At 39.4% G+C, this 17,473-nt stretch overlaps 2 protein-coding genes across 2 annotated transcripts in view; both read left to right on the plus strand.

The window, feature by feature from the left end:
• The window catches only part of LOC144642984 (glutamate--cysteine ligase catalytic subunit-like), a 33,917-nt gene that overhangs the window by 1,631 nt on the left and 14,813 nt on the right, over positions 1–17,473 (plus strand). Inside the window, exons 2-7 of the mRNA XM_078502108.1 lie at positions 2,076–2,239; positions 7,155–7,264; positions 11,822–11,871; positions 13,083–13,152; positions 14,245–14,313; positions 16,697–16,810. Of these exons, the coding sequence (XP_078358234.1) occupies positions 2,090–2,239; positions 7,155–7,264; positions 11,822–11,871; positions 13,083–13,152; positions 14,245–14,313; positions 16,697–16,810 (563 nt within the window). The 5' untranslated portion in view covers positions 2,076–2,089. The remainder of the gene's footprint in view (positions 1–2,075; positions 2,240–7,154; positions 7,265–11,821; positions 11,872–13,082; positions 13,153–14,244; positions 14,314–16,696; positions 16,811–17,473) is intronic.
• LOC144637975 (uncharacterized) lies at positions 4,246–5,049 on the plus strand. The gene has a single exon (XM_078497070.1). It carries the CDS (start codon positions 4,369–4,371, stop codon positions 5,047–5,049), a length of 681 nt encoding a protein of 226 aa, XP_078353196.1. The 5' UTR covers positions 4,246–4,368.

Raw genomic sequence — 17,473 nt, forward strand, 5'->3', positions numbered from 1 at the left:
TGAAAGATTTTCGAAGATTTATCGAATAGGATGTCATTCAAAAGAATAAATAATAGCAGAAAATCGGAAATCCAAAAATAAAATAAAAAATGTGGAAACTTTGCTTGGTAGTGCGTGAGTTTATTGAAACGCCACGAGGCTGGAAACTTTCTTATCAGTCACAACCACAAAACAACAAAGGAGAATCTGTGACTTTGTTGATTTTTTTTTTGAGATATTGAAGAAATCTCTGTAACATATACCGGATATTCTCAAGTAGGTCCTTTGCATGGTATAAGCATAGAATGAACGCTTAGTGAATCGAAAAGCAATACAGCGTCTTTGCACAGCTAAGTACCTATCTGAATGGAGTGTACTTTGAATTTTAGTAAAGCCTACTTTCGGCTGCTTGGGAAATTGCTTATATTGATAAGGTTTTTGAATTGACCTGAATTAAGAGTTTCGCGTATCGTGTCGTGAATGTCGCAACTTTTATCGAGCGACAAAGGTAGCTTTAGTTTTAGTTCAAATGTTAGGGTGAGGGGTCTAAATGTTTCTTTATGATAGATCGCGCTTTTTTTCCATATTTTTGCACAGCAAGCAATAAATAGACGTGAAAAGCGATCTATATTCAAATAACCTCTGATTACAATTAAAGTGTCACGAGACACTAAGCCTAGAGGATTGTTTTTTCAGTTAATCAGTCAAATAATTAAATTATATTAATTTTAACGGCTTTCTTAAAATGAAGGAAAAAAATTCTGCTCTGTGTACTGTGTTTTTCCAGAGGTAACAATTTCCGCAATTCCTTTGGGAGCAGTCAGATTAGATGCTGAATAGATAAGTTGCGCTATACCTAAGGTTTTAATTAACATGGCTCTTCCAAATATCGTCAGGTCCCGTGAACTCCACATATAAATTAGTTTTGTTTGCAACTTTTGGATCTTTTTATCGAAGTTGAGCTCGTTATTCTCTTTAATATTATACGATAAATATATCCCCGATATCTTAACAGGGCTGTGGAACCACTTTAAACCCAGAGGCTTATTTCTATTACTTTTCCATTTCCCTAACCAAAGCGCTTTCGTTTTCTTTACATTTAGAGACAGACCATCAATTCTTCCGAAATCCCCAACAATTTTTAGGACCATTTCTAAAGATTGTGTGTCCGCATTGAATAGAGTTGTATCATCAGCGAATTGGGTCAGCTTGATTTCCTTACCGAAGAGACTGATTCCCCTCACGTTAGAATCTTGACGTATCTTATTTGAGAGTACCTCCGCAGATAGAATAAACAAATAAGGAGAGAGGGCAACCTTGTCGAACTCCTTTTGTTTCATATAATTAATCACGTGTATTCAAATACACGATAACCGGGATACGACAAATATAAAATAAGGCGAAAAGTCAAGCTATCTTTAGAAGACACTGCTACGACTTTCACTTCTTAGCACTACTCTTAACTGTTACCTTGTAAACATGTTCCTTGTAAATCTTATAATGCTCGAGCGACCTTTTTTGAAAAAAAAAAAAAACATGCTTCTAATGATAGAAAAAAATTAAAAAGAGAAAATATCCCTCGCAAATAAACTTTTTCAAAGGAACACGCCTAAGGTGGCATGCGACGCACCCGCACGTGAATATAGAACGAACAGCGCACTAACTTACGTAATGCTAAATTTGCGAGTTTGACATTCTTGGCAGCTGATTGACAGCTCGAATTTGGTCCAAATAAAAGAGATTTCTAATTGCCAGAGACGAGTGGTTTATGATGCCCGCGAAGCCAATTAAACAGTTGTCTAAAGTTGTAATCTCACACCTAATAATTTCTACGTTGGATTTTCTATGATTTTATTTCCTCTCCTTACACAAGTGTGAAAGTAATTGTTGCTGGTTAAAGTACTTCTTTTCTGTATATGACATTCAGCTCTATTCTACTCACTACCCTATTCTATACTCTATTCTAAGACCTGAGACACGAGGCATTGCTTTCACGAAAATCCCCGGTCAACGCTTGTTTTGGGGATTTATTTGGCAAATATACGCTGTGACGTAACATTTTGCTGTGACATAATATTAACCTTTGTTTCTTATAGCCTAAGTCTTCAGCATGGGGCTGCTCTCTCTTGGAACTCCCTTAACGTGGTCAGAAACAAAACAGTACGCCGATCATGTCCGGAAACACGGTATACTGCAGTTAATCCACATCTACCATAAACAAAAAGACCGAGAAAACGACTCTTTGAAGTGGGGAGACGAGGTAACCTTAGTTAGATGAAAAAAGGTATGAGAGTGCCAAAATTGATTTTTTTTTTAGAAAGAAAACCAGTAGTTTCAGGCAATAATCATTCATCTCTTTGTGAAGAAGCGCTATTGCCCGAGACGTCTGGTTTTCTTTTTCTTTTTTTTTTATCATTTTTGGCACTTTCAAACTTATTTCGTTTCACTTTAATTTTTTAGTGCCACGCAGTGTTTGGAACTTTTGTTCTTATTATCAATAACCTAATTTAGGGATGATTTTTTTTTTCTCGTTGATACTTTTATCTTTATGTACTATTGTCCGCAGCTTCATTTTTTGAATAACTAAATAATAATATGACGTAAAGTATATGAAATAATTTATATATGTGAACTGCGAATGAGATCTAAAGTGAAGAAATGATCCTTGCAATGAATTGCAATTAAAGAATTGCAAAGAAAACAGAACAGAAAAAAATTGACTTCAACGGCCGGGGATTCGAACCCGTGACCTCCGCGATACCGGTAAGTTAGACAACTTTATCAAAAGGATAAGTTGAGTCAATCCCGAAATACTGAACGCGTCATAAGCATACTTTTTTATGAAAATTGTAGAATTATTTTATCATATATCGTGTTACCATACCCAGCCGTAAACCAATTTACCGCGTTGTTATCCAGACTGATCAGAAACTATTTAAGCAACGCAGAGCTAGTCTGGTTAATTTCTCTCTATAACAATAACGCAATACTTATTGTTGTTCTCAAGTGGCTTTCCTCCAATTAAGTGAACCGGCTCTAATCCCTGTAAATTTTTCATTTCTTGTTTGTCTGAGCGAACTTTAAGCGGGATAAGTGAGAACATTGTCTATCACAATATTTGATAAAAAGCGAATAGATCCGGACTGATTTTAGTTATTTTTCTTGTTCACAATGTCAACTTGGAGTTTATGCAAAGGGTTCATACATCTCGGATGTTTGAAGGAATGTTCAGCCGGTTTCTGGTTTAAAAGAAGCACCAAAGTATTGACAAAAAAGGTGGTAAATGGCGACGTACTTTTCGTCCTGCCTACTGTAAACGAAAAAAAAAACAGTGTAGTATTTCAAACGCACGGAAGACTATGTCCATATATATATGGTAACTTATTCAATGCTAGACACAGCCAGACGTAAACAAGATTCTCGTGTTTATGCAGTGTTTCGTTTTCCCAGGAACGCAAGCACAAGAAAGGGAAACATTTTGATCCTTGTGCTTGTGTTTGCGCTTGTGCTAATGCTTGCGTCGAGGCCGTTTTCACTATGAAATAAGAGCTGTTATACTTGCGCTTGTGCTTGCGTCGCTAGAGAAAACCAGGCTTTATTGATCATTCGTTTCGTTCAAAACCACCCTTATGGGATCACTACCTTATCGTGGTAGGGTGGTTTGCGTGTCCCAGCAACCCGGAGAGCTATGCCGGCTGGAGTCTTGTACTCCTGATAGGGCCACCCATGCCGGACAGGTCGAAGGGTAGGGGCCTGACAAAAAGTGATCCCCTGGTCCTCCAGGTTGGGGGTTAGGCACAGGGCTAACAACCCTGTCCTGTAGAAAATGATTATGTTACGGAAACAGCAACAGAGGATACAACCACAACTGATTGCCATGGCCTTTCAGAGTCACCTCGAATGACACGGATGAATGGCAGTGGTGAAATCCGCAAGGAAGCCGCTGACAGGATTATGAAAGTCCTAGGCACAAAGACTAAGACCAGAATAGGTTTTTGGAATGTGCGAACCCTGTATCAAACGGGAAAACTGGCACAAGTAACAGCTGAAATGAGGCGCTATTGCTTACATATTCTAGGAGTTAGTGAGAGCAGGTGGACAGGTTCTGGAATAGTGAAAGCATCAACAGGAGAAACTGTGCTGTATGCTGGCAGAGATGACAACCAACACCATGAGGGAGTTGCCATCATACTCAAGAAAGGAATGGAAAAGTACCTCTTAGAGTGGAAACCAATCAATAGCAGACTTATGACAGCTAGAATGAAGGGAAAGCATGTTAACCTGTCCCTTGTCCAATGTTATGCACCAACGAATGACAGCGATGACACCACAAAAGACAGCTTCTATGCACAACTGCAAGCAGAACTGGAGAAACTACCGCGCCATGACATGCTGGTTATAATGGGTGACCTTAATGCAAAGGTGGGAAGTGATAATTCGAACTATGACAGAGCAATGGGAAAGGAAGGAGGCTGTGGTGCTATGAATGAAAATGGAGAACGTCTTGCCGAACTGTGTGCAGCATACAACCTAGTCATTGGAGGAACAATCTTTCCACACCGTGATATTCACAAGCTTACATGGTGCTCTCCTAACGGTAGAGATAGGAACCAGATTGATCACTTGATGATTAATGGCACATGGCGACGCTCACTTCTAGATGTTAAGGTGAGAAGAGGAGCAGATGTTGGCAGTGACCATCACCTTGTCACGGCGTATGTTAAGCTGAAGCTAAGAAGCACTGGTCGCAAGCCACCATGCAACCAGCGCTTCAACATAGACAACTTGAAAGAGCAATCAGTGAGAAATGCTTTCATCACTCAGCTCAGAAATCGATTCCAATCCTTGGCGGATCTGTCTGATGAGCCCGAACCTGAACCTGAACCTGATGAGGTCAACAATATATGGAAGCAAGTGTCATTCACTTTCACAGAGAGCAGCAATGCATGTTTAGGTTCTAAGAAGGCTGTAAAGAAAAAGAAGTGGATAAAGCCAGCAACCTTAAGAGCCATCGAGGACAGACGAAAACTGAAGAAGAAACTATTTGACACCAAATCAGAAAGGTTGTAAGAGCGCTATAAGACCCAGTACAGAGAGGCTGACCGATGTGTTAAGAGAATGGCCAGAGCTGATAAACGTGCATATATTGATGAGCTTGCTAGCCAGGCAGAAAATGCAGCCAACAGAGGACAGCAGGGAAAGGTTTACAAAATCACAAAACTGGTATGCGGCAAGTATGGGGGCAGAAAGCTGGCCCCTGTCAAGGACGTACAGGGTAGGCTGCTTACCACCGAAAGAGATCAGGAAGTTCGTTGGGCAGAGCACTTTAAGGATGTCCTCAACAGACCCCCACCCACAGTTGAAGCTGACATTCAAGAGGCTGAGACCGACCTGGATGTGAACATAGACCCTCCAAACACGCAGGAAATCATTGCAGCCATAAAAACATTAAAAAACAACAAAGCTCCTGGCCGAGACAAACTGAATGCAGAGCTTTTCAAAGCTGACCCTGATCTTTCAGCAAAGATTCTACAGCCCCTGTTTACTGCAGTGTGGGAGCAGGAGAAGGTGCCAGATGACTGGACCAAAGGTACCATCATAAAGATCCACAAGAAAGGTCCACTTAGTGACTGCAATAACTGGCGTGGCGTCACCCTCCTGTCCACTCCAAGTAAAATCCTGGCAAAGATTATCATCCAACGAATCTCGAGTGCAGTAGACCAGCAGCTCAGGCAAGAACAGGCTGGATTCCGCAGGGGTAGGGGTTGTACAGATCAACTATTCGCACTACGCAACATCATCGAGCAGTGCACCGAGTGGCAGAGACAGCTGTACATAAACTTTGTAGATTTCCAAAAGGCTTTCGACAGTATATACAGAGACAGCTTGTGGCGCATACTTCGAGCCTATGGTGTTCCCCAGAAGATTGTCCAACTTATCCAGAGCTTCTATGCAGCCTTCACTTGTAGCGTAGAGAACAGTGATATCAGTTTTGAGGTGAAGACAGGCGTAAGACATGGTTGCGTGATGTCTGCATTGCTATTCAACTTAGTTATCGATTGGGTAATGCGTCGTACTACGGAAGACCATCCCAGGGGCATCAGGTGGACCCTCTTCTCCACCTTAGAGGATCTAGATTTTGCGGATGATTTAGCTCTGCTTTCTCATATCCATAGCCACATGCAAGAGAAGACCAGCCTTTTAAGCAAATACGCTCGCCAGGTGGGACTGAACATCAGCCTCACCAAAACTGAGGTCATGACCCTAAACAACTCTAACCCTCAACCCGTCAAGGTGAATGGAAAAGACCTCCCAATGACCGAGCAGTTTAAATATCTGGGCAGCATTGTCAGGCAAGATGGTGGTGCAGGCATAGATATCCAGAGCCGGCTGAACAAAGCCAGAAACACCTTCAGGATGCTGAGCAATGTGTGGCGGTCGTCACAGTTCGGTACACATACCAAGCTCAAGATCTATCAAAGCTGTGTCCTGTCTACCCTTTTGTATGGGTCAGAATGTTGGCGAATGTTAGAAAGTGATCTAGAGAAGCTGTCAACCTTCCATACCAAAAGTCTGCGAAAAATACTTCGCATCTTCTGGCCTCAAACAATTTCCAACAAGGATCTACTTTTGCGGTGCAAACAGGAGGACATGGGTACTATTATTATGCAACGGCGCTGGAGGTGGATTGGCCATGTCATCCGAAAGGAAAACGAATCCATCACAAAGACAGCACTATACTGGACACCCGAAGGAAAGCGCAAGCGTGGCAGGCCCAAGAATACATGGCGACGTACAGTAGAGACAGAATTGAGGGGCTTAAACCAAAGCTGGAACACCATCCAACAGCTGGCCAAAGACAGACAGCAGTGGAGGACCTTTGTTGCTGCCCTACGTGCCAGTGGGCACAATGGGCAGTGAGTGAGTGTGAGTTTCGTTCAAAACCTCTCCGGTTACGTTTTACTATTTTCTCCACTTTATCTAATTAACGACAAGGTATTCACCATATTAGTGATACAAATATGCGCGGCCCGCAAGTGTTTGTCGTTTAACACTAAAACGTTTTATACAGAATTTTAGAAAAGTGAATTACTTGTATAAATTTTCGAACTACTGTATATCTTAACCTTAACCTAAAAGCATAACTCAAAGAAACTTCAATTTAAATGTCATAGGTGGAATACACATTGATAAAATTTGACCATGACAACAAGAATGTTTACTGCAATTTAAAGGCTAAAGAAATCCTGGACGCTTTGGAAGCTGAGGAATTAAATAATTCCAGGTGAGAAAGCATTATCTAGCATGATCAGTTTTTCATATTCTTTTTTCCTGTCAATATAGTTTTTTTTTTTTTTTTTTTTTTTTTTTTTTTTTTTTTAAGGTAAACCCCATATGTAAAGATAATTGTTTAGCTTATCTATATACATCCGAGTGTTTCGATTGCCATTGACGAGAAAATATGTTCAAAACTTAGGAGGACACTAGCTTCTGGTTAATCGGTAAGGTTTAGGGTATTGTATTCTTTAATAACAGCCAAGGCACGGATCAGGTCAGGGTAGAGTAATTGCCGAAGGAGGGAGTGGAAGGGAGGTTGACTTTCCATTCTTTTCAAGTCCCCTAAAGGACTTTGGTGTGCGCGTATGCTCCATGGTATCCGTCTGTTTTTGACACTTACTCGCACTTTGTACCATGTGGGATGTCGCCTCAGTCGCCTAATTTAATTCATTACGATTTACTCCATACAATACAAATACATTATGAATAATAAAGATAACTAACTAAGGGCCTGATTACATGGCGAATTTTATCCCGGGCTGAACTTTCAGCCCGTCTGCCGGGCTGGAGTTTTGTTGCTATAACATGGGGAATTTCAGCCCGGGCTGAACAATTTTAAAACCTAAAAATTTATCGTCCCCGCCGTTTTCTTATGTTGAAAACCACCACTGCGCATCCGTAAACTTAATTTTCAGCCCGTTTTCCCGGGCTGAGATTTCCAGCCTGGTTTCAACAACCAGGCTGGGAATTTCAGCCCGGGCTGTAATTTTGCCCGGGATGAAACTATCCTCATGTAATCGCAAATGTCTTTTAAAGAAGATTTGTTCAGGAAGCCGGGCAGAAATCTCAGCCCGGCAAACCGGGCTTAAATTCGCCATATAATCGGGCTCTAAGCATAATATAGAATAAACAAGAAGCTTGAGAAGCTTAAAATCGGCCGGTTAATAATTAACTATCCGCTTTGTCTTGAAAGGCAGGGTTCAGTACAGCAAAAACAACGAAGCAGTTACTTAACCCTATCCAGACCGGGGGGGGGGGGGGGCGGAAACTGCCCGCGCCGACTTTGAACGTTTATAACTTTTTTAATATTCAACCAAAGGCTGCCAAACTTTGCGACTTTATCTAAAATTTATCTGGAAATAATTTGGTAGGGTAGGTTGTTGTGTCAGGAACTTGACGTCACCATGGCAACGGCATTTTGACAGGCATGTTTTCCCAAATTTGTAATTTTCGTGTTTCTATTAATGAAAAATAACTTTAAAGCAATTATATTTTCCTGTTTACGGGTTTTAAGCACATTTTTATTGGTTTTGAGTATTTTCCAGTAATTTTGGGCGGTTTTCTGACGTTTTGAAAAAAATTTCGAAATCCAAGATGGCGGATCCAAGATGGCGGCTGTATTGACATTATGATGTAATTGTCACGTGATGTGACGTCATCATCCCACGTGAAATATACCAAAAGATAGAAATTGGGACATACTATATATCCTGTAAGTTTCATTGTGATTGCTTAATTATTCTGGAAGTTACGGAGGGGGGAGGGGGGCGGAATTCGCCCCCCCCCCCGGTCTGAAAAGACCAAAAAAAGCCCGGTCTGAATAGGGTTAAGTAACCGCTCAGTTCGACTGGGTTTGCGTAAGTCACACGGTTTGCATAAGCTGTATTAGTGTGCATAACATAATATCTAGAATGTTTTCAAGACTGCATTATTACTGTCTCAATTTATAAATGTATTTCGCAAAAATACAAATAAACAATTTATGTATTGTATTGTGCGAATGTATTTCGCACAATACAAATAAACGACTAAAAAATATAATTTTTTAACACTTCGCAATACTTTAAGGCGGGTTCACCTGAAGGCTGTACGCTTTTCGGTATTTTCCAGCCATTACACTTTGATGAGACAGTACTACATCTCTTTATCGGGTAACTACTATTGTCAAGAGAATGATCATGAACAACTTGTTGACCATTGATTGGACATTTGTTTCATACCATTACTGTAATAGCAATTGATGAAGAATTGTAGTACTGACCCAAAGTATAAGGACTGGGAAACACTGAAACCCATTATCAGCCACCTTAAGGTGGGGTCCTATCTAAATTTAAATGAAATTTTAAGAGGTTTTAAGAAGGGATTAAAGAAAAAAAAATGAAAACATCATCAGACAGTTGACCCCTATGCAAGAGCACTACACTTTGTCTACAAACTTCAAGTTCTAATGTTAAAATCACATTAAATTTTCGATATTTCTTGTGTGTCTAAATTTTACTAATCCTTTGAGACAAACTGTCGCCTCTCAAACATCCCCACAATGACCCAAAAATTTACAAAATACCTAAATACATAGATATATGGAATGAGTGAAGCTTTTTTGGATTCCTTGAAACGCGAACGAGGTCTGGTGGGCGGAGAGAGAGAGACCCTGAGGTTGATTTTCCGTCCCTTTCCCTCTCCTTAGCCTTTCACCCTACCTGTATATAATAAAGAAGCGTTTAAGCTTTCACAATTGCGAAAAAGGGCTGTCAATAAGTTTTCAAGGAGACGTTCTGACTTGGGAAGTAGGCGGCAGGTTACTTTTCTAGCGCCAAACGCGGGAGCCCCCTAGGGTGCCTTGCCTCCACCAGAAAAATTGGAAATATTCTTGGTTTTCACATGACGACATCAAAATTCTAAAATCCAGAATCTCGAGATCCCTGACGTCCTTACGTAATATATATCTTATTGAAGATTTTCAGCTCGATAGCATCCGCCGTCTTTAAGATATAATATTTTGAATTTCGGAGTTTCGCGCCACACGACATCAAAATGGCGGCCTGAATGCTGTCACGTATGCTTAAAGAAAATGCCTCATCCTGTTATTTTTAACAATCTAAACACACACGATATTCGATGTAATGATATTCCCGATATAACGACGAAAATTTAGCGGACCGAACATAAAATCTTCCCCGATATAACGATATTATCAGAACACAGTCCCAATTTAAGTATAACATTAACGTTTCTGACAACAGCTTTATACAATGATATACGAAAATGATACTGTATTCTAAGTCTCTTTATCCCGTAAAAACGTAAATGTTAGGTTTACCCCGATATAACGATATTTTCGATTATTTTACGGCGATATCGTTATATCGGGAGTTTCGATATAACGATTCCTCGCGATCGATATAATGATATAATTTTACTACTTCCTTGGTATATCGTTATAACGGGGTTCCACTTCACACGGACTCCTACATGGCGTTTCCATACTGTGCTCTCTAATTTTGTGTGGAACATTTTGATGGATAAGTCGGGATAACTCAAGTACGGAATACCGTACAGACCTGACACTTGGACTCAATAGCTTTGGATTTATTATTTAGTAGCGCGTGACAGTAGCGTTACAGATGTGACAGCGAAAACCAGCAATAAATACTTGGAAATGCTATTTTCGGCATTTTTCATTCAATGTTTGTATACATTTGCTGTCCGTTTTAATATATATTTTTCTTGTTTTTTCGTTAGTATACGTACTAATCTGTACCAAGCAATTAGAGAATAAGGGAAATTTGCCTTTATGACAAAAGGGTAGAGAATATTTCGTGCAAAATGTAATTTGATTAAGCCAATATCATCACCTCTATAAATACTTCAAGCATGCAGTTGAATGAAAACCCGTTTTCTCCTTATCAATGAGAAACAGTTTCAAATAATTAATACACGAAAAATAACAATAAGATCAGAAGGAAGGAAGGAACCTTTTGAATTATTTGAAGACTTTTAAATCTGTGACATTGTGCATCCATTGAAGCCGCGATAAAATTTAATTAAAACAACATCCAATTAAATAACATTTAATTATTCAAAGTTTTCATTTTGAAGTCCTTTTTTTCAATTGATAGCTTTACCCATCTTGTGAAAAATTCCATTCAAGTTCCAACCAATACTGTATATTGCCAATCCTTTGCTGAAGTCTTCAAAAGTGTCTTATTAACCAAATCTAAAATATTTTCGACTTTGACGGCCAACTGTGAGTTCTACTGTGCGGAAATGAAAATCGACACACTTCTTGCTAAATAAAAAATAGTTTAAAAGTGGAGTCCGCTTCAAAAATGTAACGCCAGATTACACCGCTAATTGTAGAAACAAGCAAAGCGTCTAGTTTGCCACAAAAACATTGCGTGACATGAACGACGTAACCTCTTTTGTTTCCAAAAATAGCTTCAACTTCTCGAAGCAACTACAGTTTCACAATGGTGAATATCAGTACTTTGCCTCGTAAGCTTTTTTTCTCTGTCCTCCCGCCGAAGCAAAGAAGAAAACCTGATTCCAGATTAGCCCAAAAGTCGACCCAGTGTGCCTATAACGATTAACTGTCAAAACCATAATGAAATTCGTCACCCGTAGCGGTTTTGTAGTAGGCCCAGGCAATCCCCGTCGTTTTTGGCCGACAGGAGACTATCGTCTAGGACGACCAAAGGGTAAATTATAAATCGTCCTCGCGGCCGATTAATTATAGCTTATATCTTGTTTTTATTCTCACGATATATTGTATTATTGTTTTTAGTGACAACGTGACTGCTTTGAGACCTGAGTATGCTAGTTACATGGTTGAAGGTATCAGTTTTTCACTCTTTCATTCCTAGTCCAAAACAACAACTCTGTAATAAATCGATTTCCAATGCTTTTAAGGTCGCGGGGGATACCAACTGCATGAATAAATTCATGAAGGGAAATTTTGCTTGACCTGCATCTTTTAAAACGCTTATTTCTCAGCTGTTATGGGTGCGATTAAGCTCAAGTTTTACAGACACATAAAGAAATGACGAAAGATTGTGAATGTCATCTTTTATTTGGTAGATTGCATTTAACGGCGATGTTATAGCCTCGTTAGTGCCAAATTGGGAAAAACATGATTTTGTGGCAAAGTTTGCGGAGCGAGTAGGAGACAGTACACTGTGATCTTGTCAAAAACTAATCAGTCAATACCTCAAGAGTGTCATAACAGATGCGGATTTTTTAATTTAAAGTTTGCCAGCATGTTATGGCGGTTTAAGTGCGCAAATTTGAATTTAATGTCTTCTACCTCTTTCTAAAAGAGCTCTTTTAAAATTCCGCTTCTGTTATGACACACTACAGTATTTAAAGTTTACCTATCTGCAGTGGCAAGTAATGAAGGTCTGTATCCGCGCTGTATTCTCTGCCACAAAATTGTCGGAAAAGTCCAAACTTTGAGATTTCCGAAGGTGCCCCGACCTAAATACGATCATTTTGCCAAGGAGAGATGTAATTATGGTAATTATATTCCACGCTTTTATGGTGAGAACAATGCGTTTTTTAAAAGGGCACGATTGTTTATGCCAAATATTTTGTGATTACTCTGAGTTGCAGAAATATTCAAATTTAAATGAAAATAAGCTCAAAGACTTCCTACAATCTATATGAACGTATATCGCTAAGTGTTGTTTTAAATTGGTTAAAATATCAAAGAAACAGGGATTTTTTTACAAATCACACGCACGCGCCCATTTTTTTGTCCAGTCATAAATATCTCGTAAAGTTGTCAATGTCAGTCGTTGTACTTCGTGCATACGCTTTAAATAAATGCATAATGATGAGCCTAAGGTGTCCCCCGCGACCTAAAGGTTCAAAAGTTTTGTTATACATTTAATTTTTTTTATCTCCTTCTTAGACTTTAAACTATATCCTCTGTTCTAAACGGATGTCTGTTTGATGTTAGTAGAAATCTGACAAGCTGTTCACTATCAATAAGCAATTCAACAAAGTACCTTATTTATCTATTTTTGTTGTTGTTATTATTCTTGTAGGATCACCTGCCCAACCACTAGGTGGTTGCATGAGATATTTCAACATGATAGAGGCAAATATGAGACTAAGGTAAAATGCGAGAGTCTGATGTAGAAAACCATCGAGCATCGTGCATCAAACATGGTGCTTACTTAGTGATGCTTGTTTTTTATTATTATTTATTTAAATTATCGATTTTTTATTCAGTTTGGCGGAAATTGTTCGGCGCGAAATAAGTCCATGTTTCTCGATATTGCCATTGCAACCACACTTGACATGCAAGACAAACTTCGTTTCTTCGATTTAGATGTAGTTCAGTTCATGTTGGTCATTGTTCCTTTTCTATCTCCAAAAACATCGCAAGCATTTCTGTTAGCGTAAAGTCACATCATGATTTGGGTTGTTAAAAGTGAGCGCGACGTTTGGTTAATAATGGTTCTAGCAACAAAGTGGCATTCAACCTTAACCACAATTCATAGACACAATAGTACAATGTAGCAAATCTCCTAAAATTGTCGAGCAGTGATTTACTGTATGCTTTTAATAACAATTACATCACGCAACATAATTTTGGTATACAGAATCGTAGACCGCATGTGCGAATCTGACATCCAAAATTTGGCACGTGCACCGCATACGGTATACGCGAAAATGTTATTTTTTTTTTAAATAAAGCTCCAAAAAGTGACACGAGGCATGCAGCCCAACAGTCTTTCATTTAAATCTGAATTTACTGTATTGAAGCCGCGACCCAATGGAAAACCATCAACTGGTCGGCGCTAAATTGAAAATACAGGTCAGCAAGTACCTTGTTTTGACAGCTGTCAATTGATCATAACATGGATATCAAAATATCAAAAATGAAAGCTGACATATGTTAACGTAATTGTGGAGTATCGTGTTGCGAGACGTCGGACGTAAAGCACACGCGCCCGCGACCCATACCGCTACCCATGATGACCATGGAATATCAAATGCATGGTTTTCCAATTTCTGTGCTAGCATGATGCGTCTATTTATATTATCATGGGGCTCCGTGCGGCCCTTTGGCCCATGTACGTCCCTTCGGCGTTATATATCTGAGTGATTTAAACTAATTAGCTTGTACGTCAATATCTCAATATCTGCACTTATTAGCTGCCATTAATTTATAACATATGTTTATTGTCATTTGATTAACAGACGTGAAGAAATTCAAAAAAATCTGACAGCGCCAGGAGAAACTGTTCAGACTATCGTAGCATTTCCCAGGTTATTAATTAAAATAAGTCTGTGTTAATGAGCGTGCTTAATAACAATTGTTTCATTCGTACTTTGTTGCTATTACTAGTCATGTTTTGTTAGCATTTTACTTCTGTTAGCTAGGTAAGATTCTTGTACGACAATGTTATCGCAAAAAAAGGAAAAGTTGCGAAATAGTGTGGTTGGTGCAGGCCAATAAACAGTTCAGACGAATGTCCACTTTTGGAAATGTTTTGATCCGCAGAACAAAACAAACAGTTATCCAATCATTGCTCGAATTTGGAGTCACATGATGCGAGGCTTGTTGACATAAAATATTTCTGTTGGCTCTGTCGATCGAAGTGTACAGAACTCGAATTCGAATGAAACAAGCTTCGTTCTATTAACTAAGCGAAAATTCACAGCTTACAGAAAAAAGAAAATATGCATTGACCTTTCTTGGACAGGAATAAGTAAAGCGGAGACGAGCGCTTGCATTTTAAATCCTTTTCTGTCGCGCGCTATGCCCATAACACTAAGCACTTGGTTTTGGTAAATTAAAAGAACTGAGCGATGAACTCCGCTTTTAAAATAAGATACTCGCGCAGTTTACGCCAAATTATGCAAGGATTTAAGCATCCTGGGCCTAACTTTGCTTGTAGAAAGAAAAAAAATATGCCGTTGATCTCTTTTGGCCGAGGGTGAGTTAAGCGGAAACGAACGTTTTCCGTCGAGCGCGATGTACATATCAGTGACACACTAAGCACTTGGTTTGGTAAATTAACAGGAGCTACGAACTCCAATTTTCAGATAAGATACTCTCACAATTATCCCGGGCATTAGCTTGGCGGCGTCTCGAATTCAAAAATTAAATACGATGTCGCAAACTGACATGAAAACATTTACAGTTGGTATCGTGCCAGAACTGACCGGTCTAACAAATTGATAGTCGAAGGTTTGCATAAGCCGTTAAACTTATTACTTGTTTTCTACGAATTAAACGAAAAAGTAAATAGCTTCCTAGAAGCCATATGAATATTTGGCGCAACTGAGTCAAGAAAATAGAACACGCGTCGAAGTAAGCGACACATTACAGTGGCATTACATTGCTGCAAATCAAACAGCCTGGCTTGGCAACAAAATAAAAATATTAGAAAAGAAAAATCCTTCGCGGCACCTCATAATCTGTTGGTCTTGTAGTGAACACATAAAGTGAGCTGTACTGAGTTTTATCTTACAATAAAAATGAGTCACAACAAAACTTTCTAACATATATTTCACCAACAAATAGGCGTCAAAAGGTGTCAACTCTGCTTCGCAAAATAGCTGGCCAGGAAATCAAACAGACCGATGACCTCAACTCGAAGGCAAGCTTAATCAATTGAAAACATCATGGCATTTGGAGCTCCTTATAAACATAACAACAAAACCGTAAGAACTTCTAGCTGGTTAGAATTAAGTTGACTACACTGAAATGAGCGAACATACTTTCACTGAAGTCTCCTTCGCCTTCCCTGGCATGGCGCAATCACGCAGCTCGCCAGGGTTCTCATTCCTTCCATGTTTTTCTAACTCCAGGTTATCAAGAAATTGAATCTAATCGAGAAAATAATTTCCTTCGCTTCAGGCGAGTCCATGCTTGGTTTCTTTTGCCAGATACCCTTCCTTTTAATACATTTCAATGTGCTTTTGCGCTTTTCAGCCGCGCGTCGACCTTCCGTCCAAAGAAACCAGAAAGAAAACAAAGCTCGCATCCTGTTGTCCTTGTTGACCTTGTTGTGTCTTTAAACACGTCCAGTAGATAATCTGTGGCGATCCTGGATATATTTTGTTCTTTGACGTCAATTATCCACAAACAGATTAGTTGTAAGCAGTCTCACTTTGCGTAGACGATGGCTTCCAGCACAAATCGCGGCCCATCCACTCAAATTGGATTTCGCACAGAGCAACTTGAATAACTGCAGAACATCCCTGAATTTTTTCAAGGCTCCGAAAAAATTTTCACAGGAGATACACTGAATTAAAGCTGAAGAAACGACCCAAAAGGCAACCAAAACAAACATACGCATCGAAAGTAAATTCTAACCTCAGCGCACAATCCGCCGTGATTTTACACAATTGTCACGCTAACGCTTCTTCAATGCTTTCTTTGTGTTGTGTTACCATCTGGCAGGAAACGCACCACGGGAAAACTTGAAAAAAGGCAAATATAAAATTCTAGTGGAATCCACTCGGGAAGAATTGACAACCGCCATGTTGTTACGTCACGCTATTGTTTTCCACATTTCCAAAAGTGGACATTCTCCTGGAGTGATAAATGTGACATAACGAGGACAATCCGTTGTTCTATCATCATACCGATAAATACTGCCTGCTACGTGGATCCTTTACTAAAAAACGTCTTTCATTTCAGACTTGGATGCCCAAATTTTACTTATCCAAATGTCTGCCCGACCCCAAAAGAAGGATTATCGTGTTCCTTATTTTTCCCTGACCAGGCTGTTTACCAAGAACATTCACGATTCAGGTGGGCACTGCAAAATTTGTCAAGTATTTGTAAGAGAAATATTTATCTAAAAAAGAGCAATTGAATAAGTAAAACAATAGTACTTTAATCTATTGAGGCAAGAGGAGTGGTTGGAAGGGGGGGGGGGGGGTGGGGGCTTTTGAGGCCCACCCTTATTTTGAAGATTGTAACTTCAAAAGGATAAAAGCTACAACCACAAAACTTGGCGACTTTTCCTATTTGTTGTTCTGGTAGCATTTTGACACTAATGCCACGTGCCCACCAACTCTGACAACCATTTTGTGATAGCTGTGGTATGCTAAGGGACGGAACATTATTTTCTTGAAGGGTGGGATGAAAAATTTTCTTCTGCAAACTTTTTTTTTAGTTTATGCACCTCTGCAAACATTTTTTTTCGAAATTCTTACTATTTTTTGTTATACATATCGTGTTTGCAAACAATTTATTTTGTCTTTCCATGCCCTGCAAACATTTTTTTTCAATATTTTTCATCCCCCCCCCCCCCCCCTCCAAAAAAGTAATGTTCCGTCCCTAAATTTACACTTTTGGTGTATTGGTCAACATTTTTCTCTATTTTATGACTGCATTTGCATTTTTACGCCCAATTTAGAAACAATGCATCACATAAGTTTATATAATACTGGTTTGAGTTGAACATTAATA

This window comes from Oculina patagonica, chromosome 2, assembly GCF_052425735.1.
Source record: "Oculina patagonica isolate OP01 chromosome 2, crgOcupat, whole genome shotgun sequence".
In the NCBI taxonomy this organism is placed as follows: domain Eukaryota; kingdom Metazoa; phylum Cnidaria; class Anthozoa; order Scleractinia; family Oculinidae; genus Oculina; species Oculina patagonica.

Bases quoted from the DNA above. Each gene is read 5' to 3' on its own strand.
- LOC144637975 (XM_078497070.1), top strand. From the start codon at position 4,369: ATGCTGGTTATAATGGGTGACCTTAATGCAAAGGTGGGAAGTGATAAT.